This window comes from Octopus bimaculoides, chromosome 11, assembly GCF_001194135.2.
Source record: "Octopus bimaculoides isolate UCB-OBI-ISO-001 chromosome 11, ASM119413v2, whole genome shotgun sequence".
NCBI classification, from domain to species: Eukaryota; Metazoa; Mollusca; class Cephalopoda; order Octopoda; family Octopodidae; genus Octopus; species Octopus bimaculoides.
The window spans coordinates 51,250,840-51,266,618 of record NC_068991.1 but is presented as its reverse complement, the minus strand read 5'-3'; the positions used below and the strand labels follow the sequence as shown (position 1 = coordinate 51,266,618).

The following is a 15,779-nucleotide window of genomic DNA, read 5'->3' as shown; positions in this document are numbered from 1 at the left end:
TATATATATATATATGTATATATTGCACACCAGATCTTGTCTCTATGCTCAACAAATCCTTTATTCTCTCACTTTCTACAGGAATGTATTCAAACATATAGAAGCTTGTTTCAGTATGTACCAATTGAAAGAAAGATAACCCCTCTCACCCAACCAGCTATCATCCTCTGTCAGTCACTCCTAACATCTTTAAGGTAATGGAAACAATCATTAACAATGAAATTATGCAATGTTTTCACAATTTCTCACTTTTCAGTGACCAGCAGTATGGCTTTCACAAAGCCAGATTCACTAATGGTCTACACTCTTAAGTCACTCAACAGTGGGATCTCACATTAGAGAAGTTCAGTAAAAGAAATATTGTTGTCTTAGCTATCAGCAAAGTCTTCAAGCATGGCTATCATGCAAATCTTTGATAAAAATTTCCTATCTTCAGGTGCCAACCATTTCTCATCTCTTGGATCAGAAGCTTCATATCAGATCACTAAACTCTGACATACTCCATGGTTCAGTTTTGCTTTTCACTGACTTCTTGTAACACATTAACACACACACACACACACACACATAAACATGCATGTATGCATGCACGTGCACACACACACACACACACACACGCATTTATGTATCTATATATATCTATATATATATATATATATGTATGTAAACAATAAAACAGATGGTTGAGGTTCACTACACCTGTTTCATACATGTTCCTTATTGGTGAATAAAACTATTACATCATGCAAAAAAATGTTTTCTTCAGGTGCCTTTGTTACATAAATTCCTTGATTCTATCAGATCCTGAAAATTATATACATATATATATATATATATATATATCTATATATATATATATATATATATGTATATACACACAGACACACACAGGTGTATACAAACACACACATATATATATATATACATATATATATTTATGTACATGTGTGTGTGTGTGACTGTATGTCTGTGCATATGTGCCTGTATACAATTTCCAGGCGTATAATCATGAGAAAACTGGAATAGTAGAGCTTTATGAGCCCTCAAAATGTTTGTTCAGTATCACATTAGATATTTACTTGTCACTTCAGCTGTCACAAATTCAGTGAACCACTAACTCTCTCTCTCTCTCTCTCTCTCTGTTTGTACATACACACACGCATATTCAAATGTACACACACATATATTATCAACAACGTGTCTGTTGATATAAAATTTATAAACAAGCCTAACAAAACATAAAATTCAATTTAAATCACTGAAAATTTAATCACTCGTTCAATTGTAATTTTGAATAATGATTGTTTTGTTATGTAACCTTTACACATAACAAACATAATGAAAGAGCTATAAGATGTACTCGATTTTGCTAGAAATGCCAATCAAATCTCCCTCAAATCATACCTAAGCAGTGTAAAATAGGATGGACAAATTAGATTACATAGACCAAGGAGAAGATGACAGAACAGTTACAGTAGAAATGTGTTTTGATCATAGTTCTGCTTTGTGAGAGTTGATCTGAGGTTAAACAATAATAATAACAATAACAACAAAACAAACATCAATACAATCATAATATTCACAAAAATATTCTATTAATAAAACATAGAAATTGCTTATGTATTAATATTGATTATTGCAGAAAACCCTTTAAAGCTAGATTTACTGTTTAACATAGACATCTCTCAACAATTTGACTTTCAAACCCTTTTCCTATTCATGCTTTTTGGGCTTTTTTTTTATGTAACATCATTGACAAACAGAAGTGAAAAAGACTAAATTAAGCAGATGAGCCATGAGATAGAGCCATTGTTTAGCTCATCTCTACATGAAAATAATATAATGTGCATATTTACAAGTGTTCAAGAAACAACACAAAGAAAAAAGAGAAGAGAAACGAATAATGTTACAGTTCAGCATGAGAATAGAAAATGTTCCAGTATTCAGTAGATAAAAGGTATTTATCTGAATATAAATGTTCAATAGAAAGGTATTTGTCTGAATACATATATATAATATATGTTCAATATGAAGGTATTTGTGTGAATGTGTGTGCGTGTGTTGTGCGTGTGTATGTGTGTGTGTGTGCACATGTATGTGTGTTCAATATAAAGGTATTTGTCTGAATGAATGAAGATATATATATATATATATATATATATATATATATATATATATATATATGTAGATATATACATATTAATATATGCGCATGTACATGTATCTAATGAATATGTATATATAAATATATATATGCATGCATGTATGCATCCATGTATGTATGTATGTATTATGTATGTTCAAAGTATTCAGTAAATAAATTGTCTGAATATAAAGTATATAAGTTTGTGCTGAGCAGGGTTTCTAGATTTTGACAAATTGTTCCCCGTTCTTTTAAACACAAGAAACTCAATATTTGGTTGATCTCTGCTTTTCTCATACTTTAAAAAATACAACTCACTACATTTCTAAATTCTATCTTTTTAGTTCCATGTTCTTTCATTAGACCAATTGCCATATCTATTTAGTCACTCCACTTGCTAAAAGAAGCAATCAATTCTGCTACAGCTGTCAATCATATTTAAAAGCAGTTCACATATTTGTCCAACATGCCCCCACAGGATGGTTGGGAGTGCTTGTTAAATGTTTCATTCAGTCAGGTACCTGGATACTATTCAAGTAGATCTAATTAGTAGGGAAAGAGAGGGCCCACTCCTAAAATTATAACAAACTCTTTTCCACATCATTTATTTGGCAAGAGCATCATCCTACTACAGTACTTAAAGAAGAAAGAGAGAGAGAGAGAAAGAGAGGGAGAGAAAGAGAGGCAGACAGAGTAGAAACTTTTATCAAATGTATTTATTTTACAGATTCAAAATAATTTTCTTTTTTACACCAATTAATAAAAGATTGAAATTATAAGAACAATTATAATCTGCTTTGAATCTTTCTCATATATTTTTTTCACAAAACAATGCAAAAGAAATCATGGAATAAAAAAATATTTATAGCAAAATAATCAGTCATAAAGGGGTTAATTATGTAATAGGTTTTAATTTTGATAAACTCTATTTACATAAGTTTACAGTTAATAATCTAATGACATATTCAAAGAATGTGTGAGGTACATTCTTTTACTACATCGAAGGTCAGTATCCATAGAAAATAAAGACCATCTCAGATTGATTAGCTTAATTGAAATGATATCTAACTTGGATGATTACAGCTTGTTTGGAAAATGTAGAATGAGAAGAAATTCCATGTGGTTGCAGTTTTAGAAGGATTTGGGCAAAGGGCTCAGCATATAATTTTAGAGATGAGATAAAGTAAGGATAGCAGAAGTTGGAAAATAGATTGTTGGTTCAAAGGAGCAGGAATTATTGTAATAATGTTTGAAGAGACTGAGAAGGTCCATGGCTCTTTTACTTGTTTCACTCATTTGACTGTGGCCATGCTGGAGCACCGCCTTTAGTAGAGAAAATCGACCCTAGGACTTATTCTTTGTAAGCCTAGTACTTATTCTATTGGTATGTTTTGCCGAACCACTAAGTTACAGGGACGTAAACACACCAGCATTGGTTGTCAAGCGATGTTGGGGGGACAAACACAGACACAAACATATACACACACAAACACATATACATATAATTATATGCATATATACGACAGGCTTCTTTCAGTTTCCGTCTACCAAATCCACTCACAAGGCTTTGGTCAGCCCGAGGCTATAGTAGAAGACACTTGCCCAAGGTGTCACACAGTGGGACTGAACCCAGAACCATGTGGTTAGTAAGCAAGCTACTTACCACACAGCCACTCCTGCACCTACCTGGTTAGTAATTATTGTTTTGGAGAGTAAATATTTGCTAATCAATCAGATGACCTTTTCTTGGATGTGATCTAAAAGCTTTGTCAGCTGCTCCATTTCAGACATGTGAGCAGGGTCATACATGTCTAATATTTGAGCCTCTTCTAAGAGGATCAAATAAATGCCTAAGAGCCAGTGATGAGTGTTTACTAAAGAAGAAACCTAACACTTGAGCAAAGTTATGGCCATGTTATTAATGTGTGGCTGCCATGCAATAAAACTAGTTCATTGCACAGCATCCTTCAATAACCCAATGGAAAATGTTATCAAGGATTTTTGCCGATGTTTGGTGTACAACCTGTTTAAAAATGTTACATATGTTGATAGAAAAAGAAAACTTGCACATGACTAAGATGGTTCTTTAACCTTTTTGAGACCAACCTGCCTGAGATGGCTCTTAGTTTTATGATGCAAACTTCTCAATTTGAAGCAAATCTAAATCAAAACCTTCCATCAAAATATCAAATTAATTGATGTTCCTAACACCAGCTTATTGATGATAAAGTTATATTACAAAATTCTTCCTTATTTTCAAAATTAATTGAAACAAAGGCAGAGTATTTCAGTGGAAATATGTTAACAAAAGGGTTAATGTTGATTCTTGTAAATCATTTAAGAAATTAGGAAAGAATATAAACTGTAATATAATGGAGGTCTGATCTAATTTTATATTCATTTTAATAATTCAACTAGAACTTTGTGAATTTCTTATCAAATATTTTTACATATAAATAGTGAATAACAAAATAGAACTTACCTGCATGGATTTTCTCTTCTTTAATGATTTCATAACAGTCCCTGTAGATTCCTTGATGTGGTCATTGAAATGTTTCTCAGCATACTCCACAATGTCGTAGTAGACCTGGTCCTGGTCTGTGGACCCTGTGCTTGTAAAACTCTCAATCATTTCAGGGGACAAATCTCCGGTGAGGTATGAGCGACGGTTTGAATCTTTTAAGTTTTCCCTTGGCAGAATTAACTTGTTTTCTTGAAGATCGTTGCCTATGTGTCTGTTAGTATCAGCAGTCCCATTTGCCGGAAGTAAAGAAGAATTCCGTTTGGTTTGATCAATATTGAGAGAGATTTTTTGATTTTGGCCAATACTGTTGCTTGATGATATTTGCTGCAACAGACTGTCGGGATCTTCAGAATTTAATGTCTGGTTACTGCTGCCATTTGTGACACTAACTGCTGTCCTTTGCTGATCCTGTGCATCTGTTGGCTGTTGTGGAGGTGGTGGGGGTAAAGGAGGTGAAGGTGCAATACCATTAACCATTAGTGGAGGTGGTGGAGGTGGTAGTGTTGGTGGACTCTCCATTGACAAAGCTGCAACAGGACAAAATGCAGATTGCATATAGATTTCAGCAGAATAGCATGGATCAGGAAGAGTGGCCTGGATTGACTTATCTGCGCAAGTTGTTTGAGTGGTAGTAGTAACATGCTTGGTAGTAGGGCTAGTAGATTTGGTAGAAAAAGTAGGGGGAGAGGGAGTTGGATTAGTGGCAGCATCAACAGTATTAGGAATAATGGTACTAGTTACACAAGAAGCTGGGGAGGGTGACTGCTCAGCAGGATCGTTCCAGTATGGCATCGTGCTTGCATCATTGCTGGGCAGAGGAGGAGGTGGAGGAGGAGGTGGCGTCGAAGAAAGAGGTGGCGGAGGAGTGAACTGCACGCTATTAGCACTTGTACAATCACTATCACGACTTTCTCGGCCGGAATTTGCGGTGTCCACACTGGCCGAATAAGTGTCGGGTGTCAGTGAGGGTAGAGGTGGAGGGAGGGGCGGTGGCGGCGAAGGAGGAGGCAGGGGTGGTGGCGGCGGCGGAGGTGGGCCTCCCGTCGTGTCACCTCCGCCACCGTCGTCTGCCATGTCTGGCGGTGGAAGAGGAAACTCCTCTTCGGGTGTGTTATCATACGGAAAGCCAGGTGGGAGGGGCGGGGGAGGAGGAAGAGCAGGAGAAGCAGATCTGGGATCCATGCTGCGGTTAACTGCATTCATTTGGTCTTGTTGGATGCAGTTAGAAACAGCACCATCGCCATACATACCAGAAGCATCAGCAGAGTTGGTTGTAGCCCTTCTTCTATGAGCAGATGCCATATTCTGTGAGTCGGATACTTCAGTGTGGAGCCTTTCAAATGTAATGTCGCTGTCAGGGGTTTGTTCAAGGGTGGGTGAGTGGCTTTCTTCCTGTAAATACAAAACAAGGAAACCATCATAATTATGGCGTCTGTAAAAAGGGCTGACAAATCTGTGAGAGACAATGACTACAAGGTAAATACAATGTTCTTACATTAGCATGTGTGTATGTTAGTGTGTGTGTGTGCATTTGTGGGTGTGTGGGTGTTAGTGTTAGTGTGTGTGTGTGCTAGTGTTAGCATGTGTGTTAGTGTATGTGTTAGTGTTAGTGTGTGTGTGTGTGTGTGTTAGGGTTAGTGTGTGTGTGTGTGTTAAATAGTCAAAGGCATAACAATGGCACGTAAGATCCCCAAGCCACTAACAATAAACTGAACCCACATTCGAAAGTGACAAAGAAAGGAAAATATATATATATATATGGTTGTAATATGAAGCCAGGTAAGAGAAATGCAAAGTCTGAAGCCACACATTTTAAGAATTGATCCGTCTTTATTTGGCACCAGAAAAATGTATCAATCAAAGACTGGACTGTTTAGTCACACACACAAAAAAAAAAAAACACTATCAAAATGGCAGTTATAGAATACAGAGAAGCTTTAAATTATTTCAGTAAAAACATTATATTGTCAGTGAGAGAGGAATAAAGCATAAAGAGAATAGACTCTGGATCATGTAAATGTATGTATATTGTTTTGTTAGTTTTAGTCACTGGACTGTGTACTTGTTGGTGGGAGATGGCCACAGGGTCTTTGGACTATTTTATCAACTTGGTATTTTGACTGGTATTGGTTATGTCTACCTCTGAGGTGTAATTTTGATAACTTAATACTACAAAGTAGTTTTGTTTGATGCACAGATTTATTAATCAAGTCATTGTAGATACACACACTCATAAAATATACAATGGACTTGTTCACAGTTTCCACTTGTCAAACTAAAGCTATAACAAACAAGACATGTCCAAGATGACACACATTGGAATTACAACCACATGCAAACAAAGAGAATCTCTTAACCGTTTGTATCCCTGTATGCAGACTGTGGGTGGTGAAATAGAATGTACAGAATATTCTATTAGACTTTAAAAAACAGCCTTTAAAAACAAATGCTGAGCTTTTAATGTTGGTGCATTATGTTATGGTGACAAGGTGGCCAGTAATCAGTAATCTGCTCGGTGACAGCCTGTCAGCACAGGCAGAGTTCTGTGTCTATTATTGAGAGAGACTTAATTGTTAGACAGATCCTTTACACAGAGCTTTAAGTAAGGTAAGAAGAAGAGCACCATAATAGCAAAACCAACTTGCCCGAGATAGCATCTATGATTCAAACCATCTTGTTTTAAAGGGTTCGTATTTAAATTCCATTATAATATCTATGTAAGGACCTGTCGTTACTTATATTCCTAAAATTAGCTTAATAATTACAAATGTAAATTATTTTACTAAATCACTCCAAATTTTTGTTTGCTTCAAAAGTAAATGGAATACAGAAGCAGTGGATTTCATTAGAGATGTAATTATCTGTAGAGTTAAATTAATTTGGGAAGAGAGGATTCTCTCTAGCTAAACAATACAGCTTGAAGACATTATCTTCATGAATAGTTTTGTTCTACCAGGTTGGGAACCCATCGTAATTTTAGATAAATGATGCAGCAAATATAAAACAGGTACAAATAATATTAGCAGTACACTGTAATATATACATGTGGCTGTCAGGGAGCATGGGAAGGGGTGGGGTGGAGCAGAAAAAATTACTTATGTTTTTTTTTGTATATTGGCTCTTAACTCTTTTGTTATCAACCTTCCTGAGACTGCCTTCTGGTTCTCAGATATAAACTTCCTGTTTACAATGATCTTAATTCAAAGCTTCTGTCAAAATTTCATTTTAATTCTATATATCAAACACTTGTCTCATAATGACAAAGTGCTTTACTAGATTCTGCATTATTTTCAAAATGAATTGAACCAATGGTAGTGTATTTCAACAGAAATATGGCAACTAAAGGGTTAGATAATAATAGAAAAAGATACATTTGAAAAAGAAAATTTTGCAGCTGAATTTATTACATTCGAAGTAGAAACACACACACACACACACACACACACACAACCCAGTTAAAGATCAATAAAAGCATGCCTCCAGCATGTTTCTAGTTTTGGTTTCAACAAACAATAATTTTCACATGGCCAAAGATGGCAAGCAAAGCATTTAGTTTATGCATGTTATTAGACTAGATATGTTATGAACACAAAAGTGGCACAAACATGGAGACTAAAACACTGAGCAAGTCTCTACATGGTTACTCATCCTGCTAGAAATAGCAGCTGTATCTCTTGCATATGTTTTTTGCTTTAACAAAGAAACAACAGAAATTATTTGAATGCAAACATTATCATCATCATTGTCATCATGATGCTAGCATGGGATGGACAGTTTGACAGGAGTTGGTAAGCTGGCGAGAGCAGCACCAGGCTCCATTTCCTAATGCCAATCACTTTACAGAGTGTACTGGGTGCTTTTTTTTTTACATGGCACCAGCATGAGTGATTTTTACATGGCACCACCATGGGTGGAAATTAAAATACTAGTAATATATGTGGGACTACACTGAAGGTACACTCACCTTCTATATTATGAAATTAGAGATGGTATCTGGCCATATAGCAATATAAAAGTTTATGAATAAAAACAAAAAGAGTAGGCTTTATATGTATTTTTACTCCTCTTTTAACCTCTGGTATCAAGATAAACATGAGTCGTATGTGACCATATATCTGAACTTATTTTTGTTACATTTCATTTTTTATATAACTAATTTCAGGTTTACTTTAATCTATGAGTTGTCCAACATATAAACACCCATTATGTAAACATGATCTGCATACTAATCAGCCAAAACAAAATTCTCAAAAATAGAAAGAAACCATTTTTTTTCTCATTTAACTTTAAAATCATTCAAACATTGAACTTCTTACTTTTAGTAGTTTCTTAGATGTCGGAACTGACATTAGAACAATCAATAAACCAACCAAAGAAAAACAGTAGCATGTGCGCGTGCGTGTGTGTATGCGCATATGCATGCATGTGCAAATGGTTAATGTTGGATGGTTAAATCATGATAGCAGTATACACAGTCTCTAATTGATTCTTCAGGGACTCATGTGAAGAACATTTAGATCAGGTGAAGATGTTAAAAGCACCCTGTACTACTGATTTCCTCTGCAAAATAGGGATAAGGGCAGCCCAGTGGAGAAATGAGCCCCACAAGGTGTTATAGTGACTAGGTTATTCTATTCATCTCGTGGGAGGGGTGTACCAATTCTCCCCTCTTAAGTTTTTCTTAGGAAGTGTCATTTTATTTATCAATAATTTTTTTTATTCACCCCACCTCCCTTTTCTTTTCTATACAATTTCATATTTTTTACACTTGGCATCTATTTTCAAGAACTCCGTTTGTTTTCTTTTCCTCTCACTTGTATGCCTGGGTTCAATCACCTGCAGTGGTGTTGGTGCTTGAAACGTTTTGTACAACCATTCCATCGGTTCCTCCAACTTCTTTGGTTTGCTTTACACGAATCTCTTTTTCAGTTGGTTCCTGTGTCTCTTTTGTATGCCTTTTCTATATTTTTAACCCAATACATCATTTTACCTATGCATTTGGTAATTACACCATCTTCCCAACTCTGCTTTCCATTCCTGCATGCCCACATATACACTTTTTCACCAACTTTGCTACCTCATCCGTGACTTCCTTGTTTAATTTTCTTAGGGCTCTTTTGAAGGTATCGACAAAGCATTCTGCCTGATCTATTAGATCTGGGATGGTATGGCGCTGTAGTGATATGTTCTACTGTGAATGTTTCACAAATCTTTTTAGATTCACTAGACACAAATTGCATTCCATTGTCAGACATTATCTTATCTGAGATGCTAAACCTTGCAAACAATTCATGTAAAAAATTTATCACAGTTGAGGAAGTTGGTTTTTAATACTTTCAGATTTCAGGTCATTTCGAAAAATCTATCAACTACCACTACACTAAGTAGTAAGAACTGTTTAAAGAACCAGCAAAATCGACATGTAATTTCAACCATAGAATATCTACTTTTGAACAATGTTTATTTTTTTATCGTGGGCAATTTTTAATTTCATCTTGGCTTACATACATGTAGGTGTTCCACTCTGTTCTACTGCAATTTTTTGTTTCAGTCCCTCAGCCACATTTGAAACTTTGACTGAACCAACTATATTTTGAATATAACACTTTGAATCATTCCATCCACTCTGTGCCAAATAAATTAACTGAACTTTTTAGCCTTTTTTTGTTTGACCTCGAAATGTTACATTACACACAAATTCACCCCCAAAAAATGTAATCTTTTCCCCCATAACACCAAGAGCTACCTTTTTTGATTTAATTAATTTCAGTTTACTGACATATTTCCAAGTTTTTCTGTTTATAATGGTGATATCACTACCAGTGTCCAACTGCATTTTAACACGTGTATTTCTGATTTTCACCTTCATGAATTTTCTCATCGTTATATTGCAAATTTTTTCTGATGACATACTATTTATTTATTTTTCCTTTGTTCTGACATTTTATCATCTTTGTTCTACAGTGTGTCTTTATATGTCCTATAACAACAAAAGCACTCCATTTTTTTTAATGGACAATTTTTTCTCAGGTGTATACCTCCACATGCAAAACATGGGTTTATTTCCTGATTTTTGTTGTGTTTTTTAGAAAACACTTTATCTCTATTCTGATTATTTCACACTTGCTTTACTTGAAAACAATCTTTACGTTCAATTTCCACTGTGTCATGTCTTAATTTGACTATCCTTCACATTCTTCTGACACTTGCTGTAGGGTTACATTCTGGTTTTGTTCCAGCTTTATGAGAATTCTAGTTCTAACTTCTGAATCCTTTTCAGCAGTAAGTCCCTGAGTAAAAGTCAGGCATTTGAACATATCGGGCATTAATTCGTCCAGTTTAAACTTCTCGCATTCCCTGTTTACTGTATCAGCATATGTGACGTAGACCTTGTCATTGATTTTCTTTATGTTCAGATACTTCTAACACGTGTTGCACAATGAGCTTTTTATACTGAAAATTTTATACAATATACATTGTATGATTAAAGTTTATTCCCAAAGGTTTTCTTGGGAGTACAAAATTACTGTATTGTTTATGTTCTGTTGTCACCAGTTTTTTCAAGATTAAGTACATCATCTCATCATCCCAGTCTTCACATTCTTTCTTGAAATATTACTCACATCTTCTGTAGTATGCTTCGAAGGTAACTCCTTCATCAGGTTCATATTTGAACTCTGTTTTGGAGTGCACAACATAGTCTGGCTAGAAGACTTTTTCTGAATTTCCTGACAACCTTATTAATTGCAGCATTTGTTGTTGCAATACTAATTGTTGTTGGTGTTCTTTCAGTTGTTGTTGCTGATTTTGCAACTTGAGCAAACCAACCAACAAATTTTCCATAATTTGTTACAATTTTTTTTTTTTGCATAAAATTCACACAACAAAAGCTTTTGTGAGTTTGTTAAAGTCCTTGTAGAGTTTATTAATTCCTCATGAGTTGTTTAAATCCTCGTCAAGTTCATTAATTCCTCGTGAGATGTTTAAATCCTTGTTGCCACTATTATAATCCTTAAAAATGTTAGATTGTTATAATGCCCACTCCAGTATACTTAGTAAAACTAGTAAAGACATGATTATCTCTGACTGCCAACTATGTACTCTGGCACTTCACATACTTCTGTTTACTTATAGTGACTAGGTTATTACTAATTCCCTACAATACAAGGTGGAGTGGCTGCTGTAGTGAGTGTCACTGACCATTCTCTGTGGCAACACCATCATGGTTATTACCATAGGGGATGCCTGAAGACACCATTTGTTTTGGGGCATGTGGAAATCCCTCTCCCCTTCCATCTTCCACTGTTTTCCCTCTTTCCACCTTTTTTCCTTTTCCGTCTTTTCTTTTCTTATCTCTCTTTCTTCCTGTTTCTTTGTATTTAAATGTTTTAATGAAATAAAAATTATGTTGTTTTTTTTTTTAAAAAAAAGCTATCGTAAATATTTGTCACAATTAGATAGACAGAGAAATGAGAAATGGGAATTATGAAATGAATATGTGAGAATTAATCAAAAATACAATAAATTCTTTACAGCAGATATGAATAAAAGATTCCTCACATCCCTACAATAATTGTGAGGTTTAAGAGGAGATTGTCTTTTTTCTACTTTTTGTTTATGTGTTCAAAATCCTGCAATATTTTGCTAAAATTTTAAGGAAAACACATAATTTTCCATGCAAGTATTTTACTTGACTAACTATAAATCAATTCCTGCCCCAAATACTTGATGAGAAATAGCCAATAAGAAGATAAGCCAAAACAAAAGTAGCCACCATTTAACCAACACTTCAATTGTTTACTGGTATCCTATTCCTTCCTATACATTTGCCAAAGACTAAATTTAAAGCAAGAAACTATATTTCTAATGAAAGTTTCAAAATTTTTAACTGCTATACCATAATTCTACAGAAAGATAATCAGAAAATAGACTTATAAAGATATTGCAAGAACTAGAAAAACAAAAGGCAAGGTCAACAGGCTAAAATCTTAATTGTGTTAATTCAGAAATATAGGCATGGATATTAGGAGGGTATTTTTCGGAAGGTGTATTCAATACTCAGTCATTCTACTTTGAACTGGAGTGCTATGATGCCAAGAGTAAAATTAGCTGAAACAGTGTAAAAAGCACCGGTGATAGTTTCATGAAAAAAAAGCACTGGCACTGGTGCCATGTAAAATTCTCTGGCGCTAGTGCCACATAAAAAGCATTGGTGCTGGTACCACATAAAAAGCACTCATGCTGATGTCACATAAAAAAGCACCCAGTACACATTGTAAAGGAAGAGCATCCAACCATAGAAACCATGCCAAAACAGACCATGGAACTTGATGTGGCTGGTGTCCTTTCCAGCTCCTGTCAAACCATCCAATCCATGCCGTCATGGAAAACAGATTTTAAATGATGATGGTGATGATGATGATGATGATTGTATTCATGGCTTTTTTTGTTGTTGTTTTACATTGTAAAAACTTTTCACAGAAAATATTTTAGATAGAAACATCTATGTTTATGAAGTTTCTACATAACTGTGTTTCATGTGTCAAAGAACTTGTTATGACATGGGAAATTTTCCTGAGATTGTACATTGCGTGAATAACATATTTAATTAGATGTTAACAGAATGTAATGAGAAAAAAATTGTTCAGTCACTTAAAATTACACTCACAATGGAAAGAAAAGCCATTAGTAGTGATGATAATTCTTGTCTGTAAAAGTAAGGGAAGCAACTCTGAAGTCTAATGTGTTTAAAAATTAAAAGGGGCAGCAACAGGGATTTGTTGAACCATTAAGGACCTGATGGCTTGTGTTAGCTGTTAACATTTAATTTATGGCTTATATCACTAATGTCATGAAAAAAGAATGAATGTCACATATTCCTTGTCTTCCTCTCTGGAAATTAGTAAAGTTGATAGTCACAAAACATCAAACATCGTTAGTATGTTGGCTGTTTTAGAGCTATTAGAAGAATAATTAATTAAATAGATGCAAAGAAAAAAAACCTGTCAAGGTGAAAACAATTGTTGATAATCTTCATTATTTGCTATTAATTACAGTGACACAGATTTAAATGAGATGTTTAACACAGAAATGTATAATCCCTATCAAGGTGAAACAATAACAGACATTTTATGCATGTTAAAACCCGAGTTAATCAGAGCATGTGATCAGGAATGAGACTATTCTGTTTTGCTGTCTCCTTAAACCCTCACCCTATCATAATATATATTTATCAGATGTTGATCAAAAACAATCTCCACAGCCACATAAATTAGAGGGTGATTAATTTCATTGATATTTACCAAATCATCATCACTTTCTGAACATTACACAGTGTTATTTATAAGGTTTTAGAGCTGAGTGCAAGATCAGGTGGCAAATATAGGCTCCCATGAAGAGAGTCTAAAAAAAGCTCAGAATCATAATCTGGTTCTTAATTACATGTTCTCAATTAGCTGAAGGTATAACGATCTTTCAAACATTATTTATAACAATAATGGATGTGATTAAATAGATGTATTAATGAAATAACATCTCAAACGGTGTGGTAAAAAGAGGACAATACAAGTCAAACCTATAATTGTAAGAATGGAAGCAGGTAATTATTATGACAGACAGTTTTTTTTCTTGCAAAATTATCCAGATATGTTTTAGATCAGTGCTTTTCAACCATGGTCCATATGGCCCTTGGGGGACCATATGATATTTTGGAGGGTTCATGCAACAAAAGAGTAAACTGGGGATCCACAATAGTATTTTAAGGACCCCTGTAAAAATTTTGCTTTAGTATGTATTGCTATGTATTGCAAGAAGCATTTGGATTTCTTTCTCTACCATTTTACCTAGTTCAACCTACAGAAGTTAATGTGTGAAAAACAAAATAAGAATTTTGAGAGCAATTACTATAAAACTAGTTTTTAAACATTGAATGGCTATGGGTGGGATTTCCACCTGAATACAATAGTAATCAAAGGGATCTATAGATAAAAAGGAGTTGAGAATACCTGTTTTAGATTATAATGAAAACTATCCAAAAATCTTTGATAAAATGAACATCAGTTTTAAATTAATCTTTTACTGAAGCATAAAGCCACAAGTTTATAAAGGTAAGGTAGAGGTGGTGGGATAAGATTGATTTTTTTTTTCTTTCTCAATGTCATAAGCATCATAGTAAATTAACTTCAGTAATTAAAACTAGTTTGTGGACTTAAGACATTCCTTTTCCATCTCTAATTCACACAAAATAACTAATGACTATGCAAGGAGATAAAATACCTGTTTGTAGTATTAATCTTCAATCTTACATGAGTATAAGATATTATTGTAACTTAATTAAGGTGTAGGACTGTGACGAGTTCCAATGTCAAACCATGTCAAAGATGACATTGGAGCTCAATGCAATCCTGCAGCTTGCCGGTTCCCAGTCAACCTGTCCTATCCGTGTCAGCTTGGAAAGCAGATGTAAAACAATGATGATGATGATAAGCTACAGTAGCATGTTTGATTTTGATATTCTACATCAGATTTATTGATTACTAAAGCAACCAAGGAAAGATAAGAGAAACGGGCAAACAGAGATAGAAAGAGAAAAAGAGAGAGGGAAAAACAGAGATAGAAAAGTAGAAAGTGAGAGAGAAAGAGAGAGAGAGAGATTAATGAAAGTAACGAATAATAGATAAGCAGACAAATATTCATGAATCAGTTCTTTACTTAGGGGTGCACTTTATAGGCTATTTTGCTCTATATTAAAATTCTACATAATTCTAAAATAGTAAGATTACCCAATGCATCAGTCTTCTAATTGTCTTCACCATCATGTATCACATGCTTTGCAGAGCATTGATGACACTACAACAAAGATTTTCCTGGTTAAGCACAAGTTCTCCCACCAGATGAAGCCTTAGCATTATTTTGTTCTGACTCTCTCATAGTGTTTTCTTGGCATAGATATGAGGGTGGTTTGCCATTGCCTCTCCCCAACAGGATGGCCACAAGGAGCTCACCTGCCCTTCTACAGGTCTTGTTTTTAATTCTACTGGGTACCCAGATACCTTTCTCACAAGAGTAACAAGTCTTCTAATACCAATGAAGTATATATATATATATATATAT

General features: G+C 34.6%; 1 protein-coding gene across 2 annotated transcripts in view; it reads right to left on the bottom strand.

Annotated features, from left to right (window-relative positions):
- Positions 1 to 15,779, bottom strand: part of LOC106873920 (unconventional myosin-X) — a 545,087-nt gene that overhangs the window by 120,622 nt on the left and 408,686 nt on the right. The window contains exons 19-20 of one of the 2 annotated variants that reach the window (XM_052971792.1): positions 5,918 to 6,059; positions 4,626 to 5,194 (exon numbers count right to left, since the gene is read on the bottom strand). In XM_052971792.1, the coding sequence (XP_052827752.1) occupies positions 4,626 to 5,194; positions 5,918 to 6,059 (711 nt within the window). Of the gene's footprint in view, positions 1 to 4,625; positions 6,060 to 15,779 lie in introns of both variants that reach the window. The other variant, XM_052971791.1, reaches the window with a different exon arrangement.